The 21,047-nt window shown below is 49.2% G+C and overlaps 1 protein-coding gene across 1 annotated transcript; it reads left to right on the top strand.

Annotated features, from left to right (window-relative positions):
• The first annotated feature begins 958 nt into the window (after window positions 1–958).
• Window positions 959–20,115, top strand: ADA (adenosine deaminase). Its single transcript, XM_056507783.1, has 11 exons — window positions 959–1,059; window positions 7,835–7,896; window positions 10,939–11,061; window positions 11,177–11,320; window positions 12,098–12,213; window positions 14,438–14,562; window positions 16,177–16,248; window positions 16,528–16,629; window positions 17,356–17,423; window positions 17,817–17,946; window positions 18,328–20,115. The coding sequence occupies exons 1-11, from the start codon at window positions 1,024–1,026 to the stop codon at window positions 18,427–18,429; spliced, it is 1,080 nt and encodes a 359-aa protein (XP_056363758.1). The 5' UTR covers window positions 959–1,023; the 3' UTR covers window positions 18,430–20,115.
• The last annotated feature ends 932 nt before the right edge of the window (window positions 20,116–21,047 follow it).

The following is a 21,047-nucleotide window of genomic DNA, read 5'->3' as shown; positions in this document are numbered from 1 at the left end:
CCCCAGGGTTGTTCCCCAAGGGTCAATCTAGGGAAGGTTCCATTCGACAAATTTGCCTTTAGCTAGATGGGGATGCTAGGACTGGAGTGACTCTGCTCTCCCCAGTATCAGAGAATCCACGCAGAGAGGAGCAGGCAGAACTTCTCTGAAAGTCTCTTTTTCTGGAGATACTCAACAATGCCCTGGATGTGACCCTGTGCAACCTGCTCTAGGTGAAACTGTATTAGCAGACAGGCTGGACTAAATCATCTCCAGAGGTACCCAGCCATTTTGTGGTTCTGTGACTTTCTGCCTCACTGTCTTCAAAGATGTGGGCTGCTATGTACATCTCCAACAGAGTGGAAAGCAAGAGGCAGAGGAGCAGCATAAAACACGGCCAGGCCACTGAAAATAAGAAATGAAAAGCTGAGTGTGAGTTTACAGGAACTGCAAGTAGGTGTATGACGGACCAAAAGCCATCACACAAAATAAAGTGAGTCACTGAGCAACAGATTTGAGTACAGGAAAGGTTACAACAAACATTGTTGAATTGGCTTAAGACTGCAATCAAGGTGGAGATCGCTTTCCTGTTCTTCAGGCCGAGCTACCATTTTTTCCTGTTCTATTTTCTGCCAGTGTTATCGTTGGAGGAGCAGGTCCACCCGTGCCCTCAGCTCCTGAAGGAAACGCGAGTGGTATTGCAGGAAGGGTGGGTTTAGTGCGAGTTCTTCCCTATGAGTGTGCTGAGGGTGGCACGGGTGCCCAGAGAAGCTGTTGCTGCCCTGGAAGTGTCCAAGGCCCGGCTGGACACTGCGGTTTGGAGCAGCCTGGGATACCGGCAGGTGTCCCTGCCCAGGCTGAGGGGAGCAATGCAATGGACTCCAGCGTGTCCCCATCCTGCAGCGCTGTATGCCGATGGCCGAGGGCCGAGTGCCGTGTGCGCGGGGCGGGGCGGGGCGGGGCGGAGCGGGCCGGGGCCGGCGGCAGAGCGGGGCCGGCGGGGCGGGCGCGGAGTGGCGGCGGCAGAGCGGCGGCAACGGCGGCATGGAGCGGGCACAGAGGATCTTCGGGGGACCCAAGGTGAGCTGGCACCGCTGCAGGGCCCCGGTGTACCGGCACCGAGCTACCGTGCCCGGGGCTGAGGTGCCGTGCCCGGGGTTGGGGAGCCGCGCCCGGGGTTGGGGAGCTGTGACAGGGGCGGAGGAGCCGTGCCTGGGGCTAAAGAGCCGTGCCCGGGGCTGAGGTGCCGTGCCCGGGGTTGGGGAGCCGTGCCCGGGGTTGGGGAGCCGTGCCCGGGGTTGGGGAACTGTGCCAGGGGCGGAGGAGCCATGCCTGGGGCTAAAGAGCCGTGCCCGGGGCGGAGGTGCCGTGCCTGCTCCGGTCGTGCCCCGGAGCCGAGCAGCCGCACCTGCTTCCCGCACGCCGGGGCTGCAGCCGGGTGGGAGCTGGGGCACGGTTCGTTGGGGATGTGTCCTCCGGCTGCCGTGGCCCACTGCTCCCCGCAGGGACAGGAACCGGGACCAGCACGGGCTGTCCCGCACATCTCTCTACCGGAGCGATGCGGGTCCCGGCTCATCCCAGCGCCCGGCGGGGGACCCGGCTCTACCGGGCTGGGGATTCGCAGATGGCCTGGTTGGGGAAGGGGCAAGCGTAGTCTGCTAAAACAGATGTTTCCTCTTGTGTTTTTTATTTTGTTTCGGGGGTTGATTTTGTTGGTTTTGGTTGTGCTTGGTTTGTTGGGGTTTTTTTGTTTTTCTTTTTCTTTTTCTTTTTCTTTTTCTTTTTCTTTTTCTTTTACGCATTTAGTTCAGTTATTCCTCAGATACCCATGACACCACTTTGGATTGCTCTGACAGTGGGCACCAGCCTTTCACTTTCTCCATGCCCTGTATGCTACCTACATCTGTAGTAGGATCATATGGTAATATGTTATTAGATTGTAAAATAGAGGAGGAAGAAGATGAAACAGCTGTGGTTAGCCAGAGTCCTGTATCTGATGGAAGAGCACTGCCTGTGCTGCAGGATGGCTCAGCTCTCAGGCTGTGGTCTGGGTAAGCTGCTGCATAGGGAGCAGGTCTGCCAGGTTGGGCTCTTGTGGGAAAGTAGGAGGCAAGGCAGAGGAGACCAAGAAAAGTGATGTGAGAGTTGTAGTGCTGCTCAGGGAGAACGTAAGTGGTGGCAGCTGCTTGTGGCTTTTCCAGAGAAGACTGTCTCAAAAAACACGAAAGGATTGGGGGGTTTTGCTGCTGTTTGCATCCTCTCCCACTCGCAAACCATTTATTTCTCAGTTGAGTTTGCACCAGGAAAGTCTCACATACTTGGAAAGGGTGGTGTGCACAGGTCTGATTCATGTTTCATTCCATCTCTGTGGTTCCCTTGATAGGAAGGTGATCCATGCAATAGCAGGCAAACCTTGATACCAAAATCCAGGGAGCATTGACAACTGCTAATGGTTAAAGCCTTTTTAAGTCCACTTCAGTTTTGGGAGATAGCGATGCTTCACTGGTGGTTTTAAACTTTTAGCCGAGAGAAGCAACTTAAGTTCTTCTTTCATTTGTGTTCCACTTTTCCAGTGTGTGGGAGACTGGGATACCAAAGAGAAAGACCTAGGAAAAACTGCAGGGTTTGGCTGCTAAGATCAGGCTTCTGTTGTCTGGCTATTGGCAATTATGAGACTGATTTTCCTGACTCAGGGGTCTCTTTCAGTCCTGTGAACCTGCTAAGTCAGGCTTGGAGAAAAAAAATGGGCCTGAAGTCAGTTAATGAGCGCTATTCATTCCTCTGGATCCTCTGCCATTGGGAACGATGAGTTTTGTGTTTCAGAGATGTTTCTGGTAACTGGAGCAGCTTCAGCCCCAGCTGAATGTGGGGCCATGGCTGCCTCTGTGTTTTTCAGGAACTCGCTGACTCCCAGTGACTGCAGTGATGAACAGGGAGCTGAGAGAGGACAACTTTGAACCCTCTTATTGTAGGCCATAAAATAACAGAAAAGGCTGATGTTCCTTTGGTATCAACCCTCACTCTTTCTGTTCCTCAACCAGAGCACCGTGTCATTGCTCACTGCCCTCTTCTAGCAGGCCAGCCCCAGCCTGGGGGGGTCTCAGGACGTGTGGCTGTCTTCTCCTGCAGCTCCCATGTGCCTTGAGCTGTGTTGAGGAGAGCAGAATGGGAGCAGGGGTTTCTGGGGTCAGGCACACTCTCTCCAGTGGCTCATTTGCAAAATAACAATCAGGTGACTTGGGGCAGTGTGTGTGAGGCACACAGTGTGTGGCAGCCTCTCACCCAGCCTGGGTGGTGCCAGAGGTGCCTGTGCTGGCTGTACCCGGGGGGTTTGAGTGGCCCCACTCCCTGGAGCACTGCAGACTCTCCCTGCCTCTTGAGGGACTGAAAGTACACGATGGTGTGTGGGGGATGATGTTGGATTTGGCTTGTCCATTTCTTGTGCACAGCCTGACCCCTGGCTTGGTGCTGCTGAGACTGTGCTCAGCTCAAGCCATTACACAGTGGTACCTTGTGTTCCCATTTCTTTAATAATGGGGTACAGGGATGCTCTTGGATAGCCTTCCCAGATGCACCTGTCAAACATGGTAAGTAAGAGGTTGTGTTGGTGCTGCACAAAGTGCCAGGACTGTTTATTGCTCTGAAGCAGTGCCTTGCTCCAGCCAGGTGTGAGTGTGAGGTCTCTGGTGGGCTGGTGGGCTCATGGCCCTGCCACCCAATGGGAACCATCCACTGTGATGTCACACAGCCACCATCACCCATTAATGTCACCAGGAGTCTCATACTGAGGTCAGTGGAGGTTGGGTAGTTGGTGCCAGGAAGGTGGCACTAAAGGCTGCTCAGCACTGGAGCATCCTCCTCTTCCTCAGCCACCAAAGCCATGAATCATTATTCAGATGCTTAGAAAGCACAAATATTTCCTGCAGTGGAGCACTGTGGGGCTTGTATTCTCCCACGTTTCTCTTTTAAAGGCTCACCCCTTAAAGCGTGTGACAGATACATCTCCCAAATGCATTTGTGGTGTCCTCAGGTTTGAGGATAATGCTGTGCTACTTCCACTTCACAACTCTCTTGAGCCACTCTCACCTCTTGCTGAGTGTTTGAGATGAATTTAGGATGAGGAACTCTGTTTCTAACAGCACACTTCCATAAAACCAGTCTTCAGGGAACACATTTAATTGTTTTCTGCAGTGATTTGCCACGCTTTTCTAATAATTGGCAAATTACAGCTGTAATTACCCTGTTTTTCAGTCATTGAGATTAATAGAATGAACCTAAATTATCCCCTTTTAAGAGGCTGTTAAATAATCCTGGGCAAAGTCACTGTTAAGGGTTTCAAAATGATGCAATTTTATCAGCTGCTTGATTATCTATTAACGTCTGCTGGAAACCCCACAATAAAAGGGGCAGACTGACTTTGGTCATTGCATGCATTTGTAAAAAAGACCCTAAAACCACCTAATACAGAAAATCCTTCAAGTGCCTTAGCTTAAATGGTTCTTTTTATGCCATACAATGGGCAACCTGAGCACATAACTGCTCTGCCATGGTCCACTGATCAAACCATAATAGAGAAATTGAGTTGGGTTGACTGTGGATGAAAATACTTTGAATGGTTAACTTTTTCCCCTTAATTTCACTAAAAATAATCAGACTTGATCTTGGAATGGAACATACTTGTTTGAGTACCTTAATTTTGTGTTTGAATTTATTTTTGAAGCTTATTACGTCTCAAAACATTACAATATTTCCAGAGAAGTCAAGCCAGAGCCCTTAAAACTTCTCCTTTTTAAAAATCTGAACCAACTTGCTGATATCTGCACTAATGAGTCATGTGCCATGGTTGAGCTAAAACTTCTTTCTGCATAAAAGTGGAAATCGCTGGGTTTGCTCTGATGGCCTTGCTGGGGGCTATCTGTGCTGAGAATGCACAATTTACACCTTTTGAACACTCTTTGAACCCATTCCACTGGCTTCAACAAGTCTAGAGTGAAACTGCAAGTTTTCTTGCATTACACTCTGGGTCTTTGATGTGCTGGTGGGTGGTCAGTGGAGGTGCAGGAGGGACTGAAGGGTTCCTGCACAAAGCTAGTCACTCTACCGGGGAGAAAAACAAAGCTCCTTCCTCAGGAAAGCATTGGAAAGTTCTGCTGCTCTCTTGTTCTTCATCAGAACAGGTGATGCCACATCCAGAAGGGAAGTTACCGATCTGGTCTAGTGGGTGGCATCCCTGCCCATGGCAGGGGGTTGGAACTAGATGACCTCTAAGCTCCTTTCCAACCCAAATCTTTCTGTGATTCTATGATTAGTGGTCCTGCAATGGTTGAAGGCTCCTGTCCAGTGCTGGTGCAGCCTGGTGCTGTTCAGATTCTTCACCAGGTGTTGAGATCCCAATACAAGATGTGTACTTGTGCTTTCCCTACAAATACATCAGAGGGTTTGGGGTGGGAGACCACATGCACATGGAGCAGTGTGTGTACTAAGGAGCAGAAAGCTCTGGAAGAAGCACTGGGCTTCTGCATTCACCTAATTTCTCTTTGCTCAGGCATCGTCCCCTGGAGCCACAGTTCAGAGAAAATTCTTTCATCCTTATCTGGCTACTTTCCTTGGCTTAAGGCAAGGTCGTGTCACCCATTTGTATCTGGAAAGGACTTGTGCTTTGTTTACTCGAAACAAACAGGCAGGAAGAGAGCTGAAATGTAATCTGCAGTGAGTAGCCTCCCACGGACCTTGAAGCTCTCAGGGTTTGCATGCAGGGTGCCCAGGGCAGGTGTGCTGTGCCTCTGCCGATTGCATCCTTGTCTGGAGCCCTGTAGGCACACCTTTGCATCTTCTCTTGAATGTCCTCTGGCCATCTAAATAGCATAGATTAGTTTCCAGCTGCAGAAAACTCTGCCCTGAAGCGCTGGGCTTGGAGGAAACCCAAAACTTTTTGGGTTGAACAGCATTGCACAAGGGTTTCTCAGCACTTGGTTTAAGTGTCTCCAGACCCCAAAAAAGGCTGGCAGGGGACAAAGAGCTTATTGCTGATATTGGAGAGGAACTTGCTGCTTTAGCATCTTGCCTGCAGAAGTGGTAGGAGGAGGTGACTTTCATAGATGAAGGATGCCACGGAATCTGCTTTCTCATTGATGGAAATACCATGTTGAGACGTTCTTTCAGGAAGCACTTGAAAAGTGGTTGAGGGAGAAGACCTCAATAAGTTCAGGTTGCTTTAAGACAATGTGAACAAATTTCAAGCCTGTAACTCCATCAGAAAGTCATAAGGGCTGTTGAATACCTCAAGAAGTGGATCTTGCATGGTTTTGAAATAGGAACTGGAGCTCAAGAGTGGAAAACGTGCCAGGCATCCACATCTGGCAATGCAGACCATGTTTGCATTCTGTTATTTTATCTGCTGTTTTGCAGGACACTTAGTCCTCATAAGCAGGATTGCATAACTCAAGGAGGGGGGAAAGATCAGGTTTTGCCCTTACTAAATCTTCCTCTTTGTAGATTCAGATTGTATCTTAAGGGTAGGAGAAGTGGCAGGGATATGTTTTTATAGTCTGCTATCAGTGATGTCTGTGGGTGTATTCATGGCCCCTGGGCCAGCTGGTTGCCACCAGCAGTTTGATCTATCCTGAGCCTGCCCCACCTGCATTTTGGGTGCCCAGAGATGGGCACTGCCAGCACTGTGCCAGGAGCTCATGTCACCTGCTCTTGGACACTTGCAGGCACTGCTTACTCAATTTTCTCCCAGCTCCTCGTAGTTACTGTTTGATACTTACCCAGACACCAGAGATTTTGTGGGTTTTAATTAGTAACCCTGGGTAGTTTAGTTATCTGTGAAAATATCCAGTCCTCTTCTGAATCCTACTCCATTCCTACCCTTGGCACCCTGCAGCTGTCATCTCTGCAGGGAAGTGCATAGATGTTACAACTAAATGTCCACGATGTTATAACTAAAAAGAACCTTGTGTTTTAAGTTTCTAATCTACAATTTCATTTAAAAATACAGTAAAACCAAATATGTATTTTGTAGGCTATTCTGTTACTTAAAACAGTTCTGGAAAGATGGATATCTAGCTGAAACATTTTACAGTTAATATTTTCCTTCCCAGTTCGACTTCCAGATCACATTTGTCATATTCTCCAAAAGCCCCAGCTAGCTAATGGAAAAAGTCTGCTTTTGCTTTTCTGGGTCTCTGTCTCCAAAATCCAATCTTTCAGCAATATTGGGGAAATAGAGCTTCAGAATGAAAAGACCTGAGTTACTGTCCCGTTTTTAATGACTAAAAATTTAAGCATTTTATATTGAAACCTTGTTGCCTCTATGGGGCAACTTATTATTATTTTTTACAGCACCTTTTGTGACTTGGGACTGACCCCTTGTGCAGGATTAGACAGCCTGTAAACTCTGGTAATACCATGTAATTAACAACCTGTCAGGAACTGATTCTTGGAAGTGAAGTCAAATTTTCGTGTAATGACTCTTAGCAAATTAATTAGTGTTTGGCTGCCTGTGATTTCAAGGAGGAAGCAAGCTGGAAAGTGAAAGTGTTTGGCATTAGCTTTTTTCACTCTTCCTGAAATCTAAATAAGGATAGAGTGGTTCTTAAAAATTACTGGAAACAGGATAAATGTCTAAAGATTCATTAAATGTGTGAGCTGCAGCAGCCATAACAAAATATTTAGACAATATTTAGGTCTTGAGTAATAACCTTTATGATGATCATATTAAAAAATGTTTATGTTCCTCCTTGTAATGACTTTGTCTGTGTATTGTCTACATTTATACCATCTAAGCACCAGTTACTTCTTTCTGAATTATTGTTGCAGCTCAAAAATTCCTAACCCATTTCTCTAATTGCAGGTAGAGCTTCACGTCCACCTGGATGGAGCCATCAGACCAGAGACCATCTTGTACTTTGGCAAGTGAGTTGTGGGGGAAAGGAAGCTCTGGGAGCTGCAGTACAAAGGCATCCTCCCTTCTGCTTCTCCAGATCTGTGACAGAGGAGCTCCTGCAGGCAGCAAACCTGCCTGGTGCTGGTTCTTCTCTGCACAGTGTGAGGACACTGAGAACACCCCAAAACAGTGGGGCTTCCCAGGTAGCAGGAATGTGGCTGAGGTGGGTTTGTGAGCTGGGCAAGCTCAGAGGAGCCACCATGAGAAAAGTCCAGAAGATGTCTCATAAAGAGCTGCCTGCCTCTGAAGTGTACCCAGCACACAGCAGAGGTGCTGTATTCTCATTTCTTTTTCCACATTCCTGATAGCTAAACCAAGTGGAATGACAGCAGGCTGCAGTGTTGTCTTGGGAGGTGTTGTTGCATGGTTTGGGAGGAGAAGCCAGCTGGGTACCCTGCTGCCATGGGCATTTGAGTCCCAGGCTGGTGCCAGCAGTGAGGAGTCACACTGCTGTGGGGTGACTCAGGGAAGCACTTGGCAGTGACTTGGAGAGAGGTTGTTTCCTTGACAGAGCCCACATGCATCTTCCCTCAGTGTGGATTGTGTGGGAAGCATGGGGTGAATGATTAACCTGTGTGGAGGGCCTGGCTCCACATTTGTAAGCAGAACAAACAAGATTTCTTCCATGTCACTGATACCCTCAGATCAAGAAGGCAGCAAGTGTAAGGATTTTGGGAAACGGCTCTGTATTTTGGGGAGCAAATCAGTTCTGAGGAGGATGGAAAGTGGTTCCGGTATCCTGTGACCCCAGCAGATTCCAAGGCAGTGCAGTCCTAGGGGGAAATATTCTTTCTGGAGTAGGTTTTTCTGCAGGGCCTGGCCATACTTTGTGCTGTGTGGTCAGAGAAAGGAGAGTGAGTCAGGGCTGTCCATCCCATTTGGGATGGTAAGGTGTCCATCTCATTTTTTGCTGGGTGCTGGCGTGGTGATCTCAGGGTTCCTGCTGGTGGGCTGCAGGGCTGGAATACAGGTCCAAATAAGCAGAAGAGTTGGTGCTGACTCCCTGGGGCTCTGCTGGGTCCCTCTGCCTGCAAATGGGAAATGCCAGTGTAGTCCCCTAGAAGAATTGTAGGAGAAACCCAGGAGGCACTGGCTGGCTGGGGATCCTGTGCCAGGATCTTTTCTTGGGGTAGAAATCTTCATTGCCTGAGTGAGTGCTGAGTTCCATCTTAGTTTTAAACAACCCTGGCATTCCCCTGAGCTGCCAGCCCTCGGGTGGAGCAAGGCTGTTCTATTCATGGGCTCTGAAATTTGCACTCACACACCAAAAAAAATAAAATATTGGGGCAGTGCCTTAATAACCTCATCCTGGGTACAGAAAGCTGCTTGTGGTCTGTTTTTAAAGGTAAAGAGCTGGAAATAATTTTACTAGGTGGTGTTTGACCATGTACACGGAACTCCAAGCTGCTGGGATGCACAGGCCTCCTTGGGTAGTGCTGAACTCAGCTGTTTTTAGAAACTTTGTCTCTAATTCTGTCAGGTCTGGATCAGTCTTGGCATCATTCCTGCTCAGCCAGAGGGCTCAGAGCTGTGACAGGCCCCTCATGGGGAGTAGGTGTCTCCAGGAGAGGTACCCTTTCTGTGGTGGGACAGTGTGCATGGTGCTTCCTGTGTATGGAGGGAGTCTGGGAAGGACTCTGAGGTGGCAGAGAGGACAAATGTTCCCCTCTGGCCACTTTGCTTCAAGAAGAATCCTACCTACAAGGAGGATTGGATGGGGCAGCAGCAACTCCAAAAACCACACTGGCATGACCCATTAGATCTTCTTATCCAGAGATGATTCCAGTGGGGATCATCCCAGAGCACTCCCACTGGTGCCTGCACGAAGGCACTGCCTCAGGAAGCACATGGAAGAGGTCAGGGAAGGGGCTTTGTAGGAAACTTCCCCTGGGCAGGTGGAGAAAGGTACAGGTCGGCTCCTGGAGCAGAGACTGGTGTGTCAGTGCCATGGAAAGGGCAAGGCAGGGAGGAAAACTGATGCCTTGGCAGAGATCAGTGTTCCCTGCTGAGTGCCAGCAACCTAATCTGTGCAGATTTCATGTGAGGGCTGAGCGTGGGGCTGCTTCCCTTCCTGGCTGAGTGGGGAAGGAGCAGCGTTTACCAAGCCCAGGAGTGAGGTCCTTTGGACTGTGTCCCTGCATGGCTCTTCGGGATGGCTGCTGGCATCACAGCACTAAAGCTGTGGTGTTCTGTCTGTGTTAGCAGAGTTCTTCCATCAGTTAGCTGTAATTCACTGTGGCAGGAAAGAGGATTAAAAACAAATGTCTGGTTATTATTCCAAATTTGTTTTGGCTTGTGCAGGGTACCAGAGGCCCCAGGAAGCTGCAGCACCCTTGGTTGGCAGCCCCCTTGATCTTGGTTGTTGCCACACCAGGAACACCTTCACCCACTTGGTATTCCAGCTGCTCCTGGGGAAGATAGCCTCTTCCCTCCTGGAAGGATTTATGTGGGCATTAGCCTGTCTGTCCCTTCACTGGGAGCAGTTGTGGGAGGTGTTGCTGTCCCAGAAGATGCCACCAGGATGTTGGGCTCAGGAAGCAGGAGCTGCTGGCACAAAACCCATGAGCCACAACACACTGCCTGGGTGATCCCAGGCCGTGGAGCATCTCCTTGATTTTTTAATCCTTTGAGCCTGCATAAGTGGAAATTAACTTTTCTAAAGAATTTTGGCAATATTGCTGCTAGGTCTAGGAGGTGCCAAGAAATAATCCAGAGCCCCTTTAGATGAACTCCTTAAGCTTAAAATGTGCCCTGGCTGTGTTCCTGCTGGGTCAGCCTGGGCTTGTATTTTGGTTTGTTTGTGCTTTGCCTGTGTTTTGGATCTCCTTCCTCTCTGCTGAGATTCAGGGCTCCATCCTTGAGGGGATTTTGGAAGGACAGTGTGTGCTGTATCTTTCCTGTGAGGAAATGGTGGTTGATGCTGCCAGCTTTGGATGTAATTGGTGTATAAAATGGGCTGATTAAAAAATGTGATAGCCTTCCCTGTCAGTAAAATGTGCCTTTGTTTCCAGGAAAAGAGGCATCCCTCTCCCTGGGGATACTGTTGAGGAGCTCTTAAAGTACGTCAGCTATGACACACCACTGACACTTCCCAAGTTTCTGGAGAAATTTAGTTACTACATGCCTGCCATCGCGTGAGTACCTGCTTTTTTTGCTTTTTCCCCCTCAACCCTTGGCAGGATCCCTTGGCTCAGCCTTGGAGGTCCCTGGTGGCCCTGAGGGTGACAAGCCCCACTGCCATCCCTGCAGGGGTGACCGTGAGGCAGTGAAGAGAATTGCCTACGAGTTTGTGGAAACCAAAGCAAAGGAAGGAGTTGCCTACGTGGAAGTCCGGTACAGCCCTCACCTCCTGGCCAACTCTGGTGTGGCTCCCATCCCCTGGGGGCAAGCTGAGTGAGTGATCCTGCTGTGCTGGGGAGCTGCTGGGAGGCTGCTTGGGCATGGAGAAGGCATCCCCATGCCAATCAGCTGCTGTGTGTTCAAAGGCTGCTGTAACAAAGCTCTTTTCTGCATACAGTGAGAGCCAGCATGCTTCCATCCTCTCCCTGCCATCATAGAGTTTTTCATCTTAAATACCTCTGTGTGCTGCAGGGTTTAATGTCCTTGTTCTAGGCACCGAGTTCTGCATGTGCAGAGCAGCTACCAAGCTTTCTGGCTGTGAGAGGGAAAGAAATGTCCACATATGGACTGAGTGCCTGATCACAGAATGGGAATTTGAGCTGGCAGAGGTGGTGGCTGGTGTTGGAGAGGCCTGGTGGTCACATCCCTTCCTTTCATGTCATCCCTCTGTGATATGTGCTGGGCTCTGGGGCCCCTCCCTGTGGTGGGTGCTGAGCCCTGGGCTTGCCCCTGCCTGGCTGCAGAGAATTGTGTGCCCTAATGAGATACTCTGGCAAAGAGGGGGTTCCTCTGCTCAGGCAGAGTGGGCACCCAGTTCCCCAAGGCCTTTCTACATCTTAGTGTCATCTATGCCTGCTTCAGTGCCTGATATCTGGTGAATATGTCCATAGCATGGGTGTAAAAGGTGCTCTGGGGCTCTGGGTGGTCTCATTGGGCAAGTGGAACCTGGGGCAGCCTGTGCTCCCAGGAGATGCTGGGCTGGACCTGTGGCTCCTGCGTGCCTCCGTGGCAAGTGTCTGGCCTCTTGCTGATGGCTTTTCTTTCCTGCAGGGGAGACCTCACTCCAGATGAAGTGGTTCAGCTCGTAAATCAGGGACTGAAGGATGGAGAAAGGGATTTCCACATCAAAGCCAGGTCTATTCTATGCTGCATGCGCCATATGCCAAGTAATGTATTGCAGCTCCCCTGCTGCTCTGTCCCTTCCGTGACATGTGGGGGGTGGTCCTGGGTCTGGGGCCCTGCAGGAGTGTGGGGAGAGCCCCAGTCTGGGGGTCTGATACAGGACCAGGCAGTGCTGAGGAGATTCTGGGGCTCTTCTGCTCCTTTCACTGGAGGGAAAGGTCTGCTGGATGCAGGAGGAGGTCTATGGGTGCAACCAGCATCTGAAAGGTCTTGCTAGAGGGACAAAAGGAGCTCTTATGTCCTCTGCTGGGGGAGCTCTGATCTCTGCTCCCTGCCTAATGGCCAGAGCTCACCTTGGGCCCGTAAAAGCCATTGGCACGGTGAGCACTTGCATCTGCCACAAGTGACTGGAGGTCTGAGAGCAAACAGTCATGGAAGGAGGACTAGGCATAACATCTCACACTTCCCTGCTCATGCTCCTACAGCAGGATGCTCCTTCCTTAGCCTGGGTCATGGGCAGCCAGACAATCTTCTGCCACCAGCCAGTCTCTGCTGGCTTAAGCTGAAAACACAAGCCAGATATATTTAAGGCACATATATAAAAATATTTTTTTATAAAATCAGCAGTTCTGATGAAAAACTTTGTTGGTAACAGTGCTGTGATCCAGAATTGGAAGAAAACCCAATTTCCAGCATTTCAATGAGCTGCTGAGCTTTGCAAGCATCTTTCTCTAAGGAAGGATGCAGCCAGAGCGAGGCTGTGTGGCAGTAGCTATTTTATGTGAAGATTTTATTCTGAGTATCTTCATATCTCACACCAGTTTCATGTAGGTTTAGTAGGGTAGGGTAGATGGTGGAAAAGCTTTTCCTAGTGAGTACATAATTAATTTGTGTCTAGAAATGTGAAAAATTATATTCTTGCAAGCTAGTAGATTTGAGAGTGGGTTTTTATTTTTCCTGCCTGCACAGTCAACACCAAACAATACTTTGAAAACTTGATCCTTACATTTCTGGTTTCTTGGGGAGAAAATGTTTTTCTTTGTAGAAACTGGAGATCTGTAAGGCACAGTCACACTGTTATGCAGTTACAGCCCCTGCCAGGGCACAGGTGGTAAAGGCAGGAGGTGGCAGGAGCATCCAAGGGTGTGTGCAGCCTGCACTTCACTGCAGGAGGGATTGTTGTGTAACCAGCAGAGGTGGCATTCTCATACCTGTGTGCCAGGGCACCAGCTGATAGCCAGAGCCAATGATGTGCTTGATAGAGAGCCTTTAGCAGTGCATTCAGGATGTGCTGCACAATGAGAAGCAACCCTGTAATTAATGAACTGTTGAGAGAAAGGCAGAGATACCAGCCAGAACTAACTCATATTAAATGTGTTAATTAAATAATGACTTTAACCCAGCAAGTTGGAAAATGGTGGGGAAAAAAATAGATGATGAAGTTCCACACATTATCCTGGTGTGTTCATATGATTTGGGGATTGTCTGCACACAGCAGGTGCCTGTTAATTATTAACACTACTGTTTATCTCTGTTTCTTGGCCTTTCTGCTAAGGTTAAGTGCTTTGTGAGCTGGTAGATGCAGTTTCTTTCTCAGAGCTTATCTGTCCTGATCAGGGAGAGCTCTGAAGCAAATGTTGGCCACTTGTTGATCTCTTTCTCACTGATGGCAAATAGATAAAACTTCATCTCCTTCCCACTTGGAGTAGAATCCTTGGGAGAGTCAAGGATGCCCTACAGCGGGCAGGCAGAGACCCCTCCAGCCCAATCTCCTCCTTGACAGAGGTCATCTGGTGGGACAGTTGTTGCCTTTGCCCTCACCTTGCCCAGCCAGGGAAGGGGTGAAAGTTCAGGAGTTGTGGGATTTCTCTAACATACCTTATTACAGCCCCAGGGCAGTCACTTCATCTGACCTCAAGCCAACTGCAGCAGTCACCACTGCTTGGAAGTTATTTAATTAATTTTCCCCCCTGCTTGAAGTGAGCAGAAAAACATGATGAGAGCAGTTTTCCAGCTGGTGAATGCATTTGATTTCCCTTTCATTGACACCAGACTGATCAGTTGACAGCTTTTACTTACCTGAAGATCTCAGACATGACAGACCTTTCTAGGAGTTTGCTCGCTTTCTTTTTGAGCATCAGATTTTGGGAAAGACTAAAGAAAATGCCTCTAGATTTCTAGTTATAGGACTAGGATTTGTTTAGAAAAATGCTGAAGGTGTGACCCTTAGGAATGCTTCCTCCTGAATCCTGGTGCTGCTTCTTCCAGGCTGGTCTCCAGAGGTGGTGGAGCTCTGCAAGAAATATCAAAATGACTCTGTGGTGGCTGTTGACCTGGCTGGAGATGAGACCCTGAAGGTGGAGGATTACTCTGATCATAAGAAGGCTTATGAGGTTTGTGGATAAAGTTTTAAAAAGAAATTACAAGAAAAATTTATATTCAGGGGATGTGTGCGAAGGGACTCTTTTCAAACTGCAAACAGCTGAGACAGCTTAAAAATTCGTTGCACTATTAAAAGCATTCAGTTAAATAGCAAAAGTATTTGTTTATATTTCCTAAATGATTAATGGCAGGCATCATTGCTAAAACATGGCCTTAGAGCTGGGGTTTGGCATGCTACTTTGCAGCACTGAGTGTGACATGAGTGACATGGAGCCCAAACCAACCCCCACCCTACTGCTGATGGCTCCTGGGGCTGGTGAAGCCACAGCCAAGGGTGGGAGAGACTGGCCTTTCCAGTCTGGCAGAGATCACTGAGGAGCAGAGGGGAAGCTGCACATTTGCAGGGCTTTTATCTGTTCATCTCCAATGCAAACACTGGAATGGCTTCAGGAGCCTGATCCCAGGCTCTCACCAAAGCTCAGCCTTTGCAGTGGCTCCAAGGGAAGGGAAAGGCTCTCTCCTCTTTGCTGGTGGAAATTTGGGGTTGTTAGTGCCCACTATCTGTGGGGGAGGAGGTTGTGCACAATCACTGACAAAAAGGGTGGTGGTTTGCAAGCAGTGCTCATGTCTGAAAGTACATGGGGCTTCCTTAGGGTCTTCACCCCGTCAGTGGGAGCTGATACAAGGCCAGCCTTGTTCACTGCTGTGCTGAATGAACAGGGGGGTTATAAACAATGGTATGGGAACAGGGGTTCATTAACAGATGGAAGGCAGTCTCATCCTGCCCTGGTGGGGCCAGCAGTACCCAGGTCAAGCCTCCTCTGTCTGAAGGATGCATCTTGTTCTCTGTGCCAGGGGCTCACTCAGGCTCTGAGATGCAGAAGCAAGCCCCCCTCCCATCTGTATTAAGTAACTGAAAAACTCCCCAGAGTGCAAATCCCTGAAGGGCTGTCTGTGAAGAACATCTGCTGCAAGATGGGGCTTGCAGCCTGCCTGCTGCTGCCAGCTGTGTGGCCCTTCTCCAGCAAAGCCAGGCTTCCCTCCAGGCTTCCCAAAGCCCAGATGGCCTATGGCCACCCCCTGGCAAAAAAATTTTGGGGATGATCATGGAGCTGCACACAAAGCTGCACTCACAGGGTCCTTTTGGCTGGGCTGCCTCCACCCCCAGCCCCTTGCAGGAGGGAGGTGCTCAGTGTCAGAGCATTTCTTCATCTCTGCCTTGGAGTGCTTCCACATCCTCCCACGTGGCTGCAGCTGGCCAAAAATGTAGTTCCAAAGCATGGAACTGCTGCAAGTTTCATGCAGAAAGGCAGGTGGGTGGAGGAAGAAGAGCTCAGAGCTTGCTGCTGTCTGGAGAGGAGGCAGCAGTGAACTCACCTAGCATGAAAAGCCCGTGAAGAGCCTGGCTGGGCTCCAGTAGAAAATAACCAGGATTTCTAAGTGTCTCTGTATGTGACATTAGCGAGCTCTTGCAGCCCTTGGAGTGCAAGGCTTGTGATCTGTGGGCTCTTGGCACAGGAGCCTTGCTGTGCCCCTGAGGGCAGTGCCAGCCCCAGAGCTTGCTGATCTTGCTGCAGGTGGTGGGACAGGAACAGGGACAGGAACACTTCTCCCTTGTTTTGCAGGAAGCTGTGAGATCTGGCATTCATCGCACTGTCCATGCTGGGGAGGCTGGCCCTGCTGCCATGGTCAAAGAGGTAGGAGGAGTTCTGACTCAGGGCAGAGAGGGAGAGGTATGTGATGTGTCCTGTACCAGGAGAGAGGCTCCAAGTCCCTACATCCATAGCGAAGTGAGCACTGGGGACATGGGCACAGATCTGAGCAGGTGGCTGCAGAAGGACATCCAGGAGCCAGCTGGGTTTGATGTGTGTGGTGTTTGGTGGTGTGGGTTGTACCTGCAGTGGGTTGGGGGTCTCTGGGCAGGCAGGGCCTGGGCTGTGCTTGCAGGCTCTGAGGGATTTTCCTGTGCTCTCTAGGCAGTTTATGTCCTGAAGGCTGAGCGTGTTGGCCATGGATATCATGTGGTGGAGGACCCTGAGCTCTACAAGGAGCTGCTGAAGATAAAGATGCATTTTGAGGTAAGGATGTGTGGTGGGAGTGTGACCACCAGGGAGCTGCTGTCTGAGTGGAAAACAGCCCTCACTCAAACTGTGCTGCAGGCAGGACAGAACCTGACACCCAAGTGCTGACCACATGTACAGTGATATTGTGTTTAACCCAGATGCCCAGAGTGCCACAGGGAAAATGCCGGGAACAAACATGTCTGTTACTGGGATGTGCTGCTGGGAGCACTGGAGTGCACAGGGAGGGACGTAGCAGAAAAAACAGATCCTTGTGTGCCCAAGGATAAGTTCTGGAGGGTATATTCACTGATTTATACATCTGAAGCCTAAAGGCTCCTCCTTCCAGAAATCAGGCTGCTGTATCAGAGCAAGCCTGGTTGGAAATGCCTGGATGTTAGAGTATATGTAAGGATTTATTTTGCTTTTCCCCAGAATAGACACATCCAAGTAACAGAGGGAATGTGTACTTAATACAAGTGGGTTTGTAACTGTGATTGGCACAGGGCTGGTGATTGACTGGCCATGGGCAGCATCCCCCTGGCCCCTGTCACTGTTGTGTGGGCTGTGGGCCTCTTGCATCCATATCCAGGACATGCACTGCTCTGTCAGGGTAGTGCTGAGGGGCAGCTGTGAACAAAGCTCTAATCTGGTTTTACCAGTGTGCTGAGCTGTCTGTGTGCACAGCTGGGGTTTAGATCCGTGTAGTTGATTCTGGTTCTCATGCTTAACTCCCCCAAACAGGTCTGCCCTTGGTCCAGTTATCTCACTGGAGCATGTTCTCCGGACTTCACCAAACACCCTGTGATACAGTAAGACCTGTCAATTATGTGAAATCTCAAATAACCAGGATTTGGGTTGATTATAGCTGCTTTATTGCTGTACTAAGGCACATCTAATTATGTATGACAGCTTGGCTCATCCATGTCCTTTGGCACAGGAGAGCCTGGTGCAGCTGTAGGGGTGTGGGGGTCCCCTGGGGAGGCTGTCCTGCCCCTCCTGCTGTGCTCTGAGCTGTGGGGTGTGAGGTGCTGCACCCCAGCAACTCCTGGCATGGGGGGAAAAGCTGAGCCTTGTGCTTTTCTCCAGCAATGCCAGCTGCAGAGACAGTCCCAAGGTCTTTGCTTTTGCTGCATTTCACCCTGAGAACTGCACACTATCACACCCAGTGTTCTGCTCACCAGTTCAACCTGATTTCCTTACAGGTTTAAGAAGGATCGTGCCAACTATTCTCTGAACACGGATGACCCCCTCATCTTCAACTCCACCATTGACAAGGACTATGGCATTGTGAAGGAACACATGGGATTCACTGAAGAGGAGTTCAAGAGAGTTGTAAGTCAGTCTTGGCTGGGTGCTCTGCTGGTGTCTCAGTGCACCCAGAACAACCTGCTGTTTTTTCTTTATAAGCTGAAGAGTTTTTAATGTAAACCAGAAAATTCTGCTCTGACCTTGTAAGCAGGAAAGTAGGTCCAGGCTCAAAGAACATATTCCAAAAATCCTAGAGTATTTAAAGACCTTTGCTTTGTGCTGGTCTCCTGGGACTGCTGCTAGTGATGGACCAGAGCAGTTGGCATAAAATAAGGCCTTGGAAATGAATCTGAGAGTGGAAACGTTACACTGCTACTGCTCAGAGCCAGGTGCTGGGATGTGCACAACTGTGTGTTCATGTCTGATGTGCCTTAATGTCCCTGTGTTCCCCCTCTGCCTCCTCAGAACATCAATGCAGCCCAGTCCAGCTTCTTACCTGAGAAGGAGAAGCAGGAGCTGCTGAACCAGCTGTACAACGCCTATGGGATGGTCCCCAACGCATCGTGACCCGTCCCTGGGAGCCAGCGAGGAGCAGGGCCCTTCCTCACCAGTGCCTGTGGTCTGTGCCAGTGGGAGCACTGGCAGGGGGTGCCCAGTCAGTCTCTAGCCCTGGCAGCCCTGTGTTGACCCTTACAGTGCTCATCAGAATCAGACTATCACATACACCTACTTGTACCCCACAAATTCTGTCCTGAATGGATATCCAGCTTCCTATTCTGCTGTTGTGCAAGCAGACTGGATCTGCCTGCTGCTCTGACTCTCTTCTCCATCTGCTGGTGTTTCCATACTGCAAATGCAAACAGAAAAACCTCCCCTACGTTTTTTTTCCCCCTCCCTCTTTCCCTGTTTTACCTGTCCTGTCCCACTGACCTGCCTGGCCCTTGCCTGCAGTGCTGAAATAACCACTTTCAACTCTGGCTGTGGCCTGGTTTAATCTTCACCTTTCCAGGGAAGAGGTGTGCTAGTACTGGCAGGTACTTTTCAGTACTTTTCAGACACAGAGGCTTTATTCTTGTCCCTGTGGCTGGGAGGGTTTGGACACAGCTTTATTTACCCAGGATTAGTCTTGTACTAACAAGACTGGAACAAGAACAAGCTGCAAGCTGGTGCCCTTGCCCATTCAAAGGTCTGAAGGGTATTTAAAACAAAATACAATTTTTTTTTCACATCCTTTCTTGGACAAGAACTCCCATGTATGAGGCCTCTCAGTGTCACTGCTGCAGAAGTGCACACCTTGGGCTCAGGCCCCAGCTCTGCTCACTGCTGGCCATGACCATGCTCACACATGCATAGGAAATTGGAACATAATTTTACCACTTTTTTTACCACCAAAATCTGCCTTCTGTGATTTTTCCCTCTTTTTTACTCATCTTGAGAACTCCTGTGAACTGCAGTTTGATCTTCCTCTTGCCTTTGTTTAGGACTTGGAAAAAACGTGATTGATTGCCTGGTTTAACAATTCTGCCCTCTTTCTAATCTGACATAATCATTAGGCCCTCTTAAGGCTGAATAAGTAAATGAACTTGGACCCAATGTCACACATTGACTCAGGTCCCATCTGACTGCTTCTTTCACTCAATTACGACACTGGCTAGAAGTCAGATCTTCAGTTTGGTGGAGAATTTATACAGAGAAACTCACCAAAAATTCCTTTGTGATTTTATGGCATTATAGTGTTTTTACTCAATTAGCAATAGAGCTGGGCATCCAGAGAAGTGACCATTGTTTTCTTACCTGAGTGTGTGGTGTGCTTTAGCATCCCAGGGCTCTGCCAAGATGCTCACTCCAAAGATACTGTACCAAAAAGTTGCCTTTGACAAGGGGCCGTGGTCACCATTGCCACGGGCAGACCATGGACTGGTCCAGTTCTCAGCTAGCAGAGATGGTGTGCTGGGAGTATTTCCATTCTTCCTGGGCTTCCAAATTGGTCTTCAGAATAAAATGCTCATATGTGAAGAACGTGGTGCATATATACACATAGATAGATAAATGAAGATGAGAGTGATTTCCTTACTTCTATAAAGCAAAAGATAAAGTATCAATTTTAGGGACATGATTGCAGAAAGAAACAGGCCTTTTTTGGGTAATTTTTCTCCAACAATTGTTTCTGAAGAAGGGTTATTTGTTTGGATTCTTGGACAGTTGATTGATAATCCTGTTTAATAAAATAACAAATTTATATTAAAAGAGAAATCCTTGTGCCTTTCTGTTCAGGGGTGGCTGTTAGGGACTGTGGCCTGTGGTCCTCAACCCCTGGTAGATAGGTGTGATGGGGCTTTGATAACTTGATTGCTGCCTTTTCCTGTTGCCAGGTTGGAGCACTTTGGCAACCAGAGGGAAGCGTGCTCCCTTGCCAAACAGCCAAGTTGGATTTATAGATTTATCTATTCCAATCTCCCCTGTCCTTTTCCCTTCAGTAATCTGAGGGGTGTGTACCACTGCTAGAGCAGCAATGCCATCACAGGCTACTCTCACTTTCCAGGTGTTTATCACTTTTTTTTCCCTGTCCTCCTGGGTTTTGCACAGTTGGTTGATGCTCAGATCCAAAGACGGGCAGTCTGGGCTGCTGGGCTGCACCACCAGTGTGGGCGGGGGAATGTTTGCCCAAAGGTTTTTAGGTCATTTAGTGCTTGGTTAGACTTTGACAGGTCTGGCATGGTCACATTCAGCTGAAAAGGGCTCAGAGCATCCCTGTGTTCAGCAGCCCTGCAGATGAGAATGTGGCTGGATTAAAGCAGTGCCTCTTGCAGCACAGGCAGTGACAGTGGCTGAGCTGGCTGTCACTTGCAGGGGGAACCTGATGCCTCTCACCCATCTGAGAGAAGCTGGCCAACAGGTCCTTGCTCCTCTGCCTAAATATAATTCTGAAACAGATATTTTCTCACCAGGGAGAGCTAAGATTAGCCCACATTTGACTGTTGGAAGTTTTGTGTGGTGCTCAGTTCCTTCTGCACTGCCTTTCAGCTCTGTGTGTGTGTCAGCATGAGCCAAAATCACTGCTCTGTGCTAAGGAGAGCTGGAAACAGGGCTCAAAGACACAGCAGTGCAGTCAGCCAGCTCCAGGAGCTACCTGCTGGTTTGCCCCAGGCACAGGAAGTGGGAGCCCACTCTTGGCTGCTGCCTGG

Source organism: Oenanthe melanoleuca, chromosome 20 (genome assembly GCF_029582105.1).
Source record: "Oenanthe melanoleuca isolate GR-GAL-2019-014 chromosome 20, OMel1.0, whole genome shotgun sequence".
Classification (NCBI taxonomy): domain Eukaryota; kingdom Metazoa; phylum Chordata; class Aves; order Passeriformes; family Muscicapidae; genus Oenanthe; species Oenanthe melanoleuca.
The sequence above is the reverse complement of the archived record's forward strand: the minus strand, read 5'-3'. Positions and strand labels throughout refer to the sequence as shown.

Excerpts from the sequence above, each read along its gene's own strand:
- ADA (XM_056507783.1), top strand. The coding sequence starts at position 1,024 with ATGGAGCGGGCACAGAGGATCTTCGGGGGACCCAAG. Across the intron at positions 11,062-11,176 it reads TACTACATGCCTGCCATCGC|GGGTGACCGTGAGGCAGTGA; the intron begins GTGAGTACCTGC and ends CCATCCCTGCAG. Across the intron at positions 16,630-17,355 it reads AGATAAAGATGCATTTTGAG|GTCTGCCCTTGGTCCAGTTA; the intron begins GTAAGGATGTGT and ends TCCCCCAAACAG.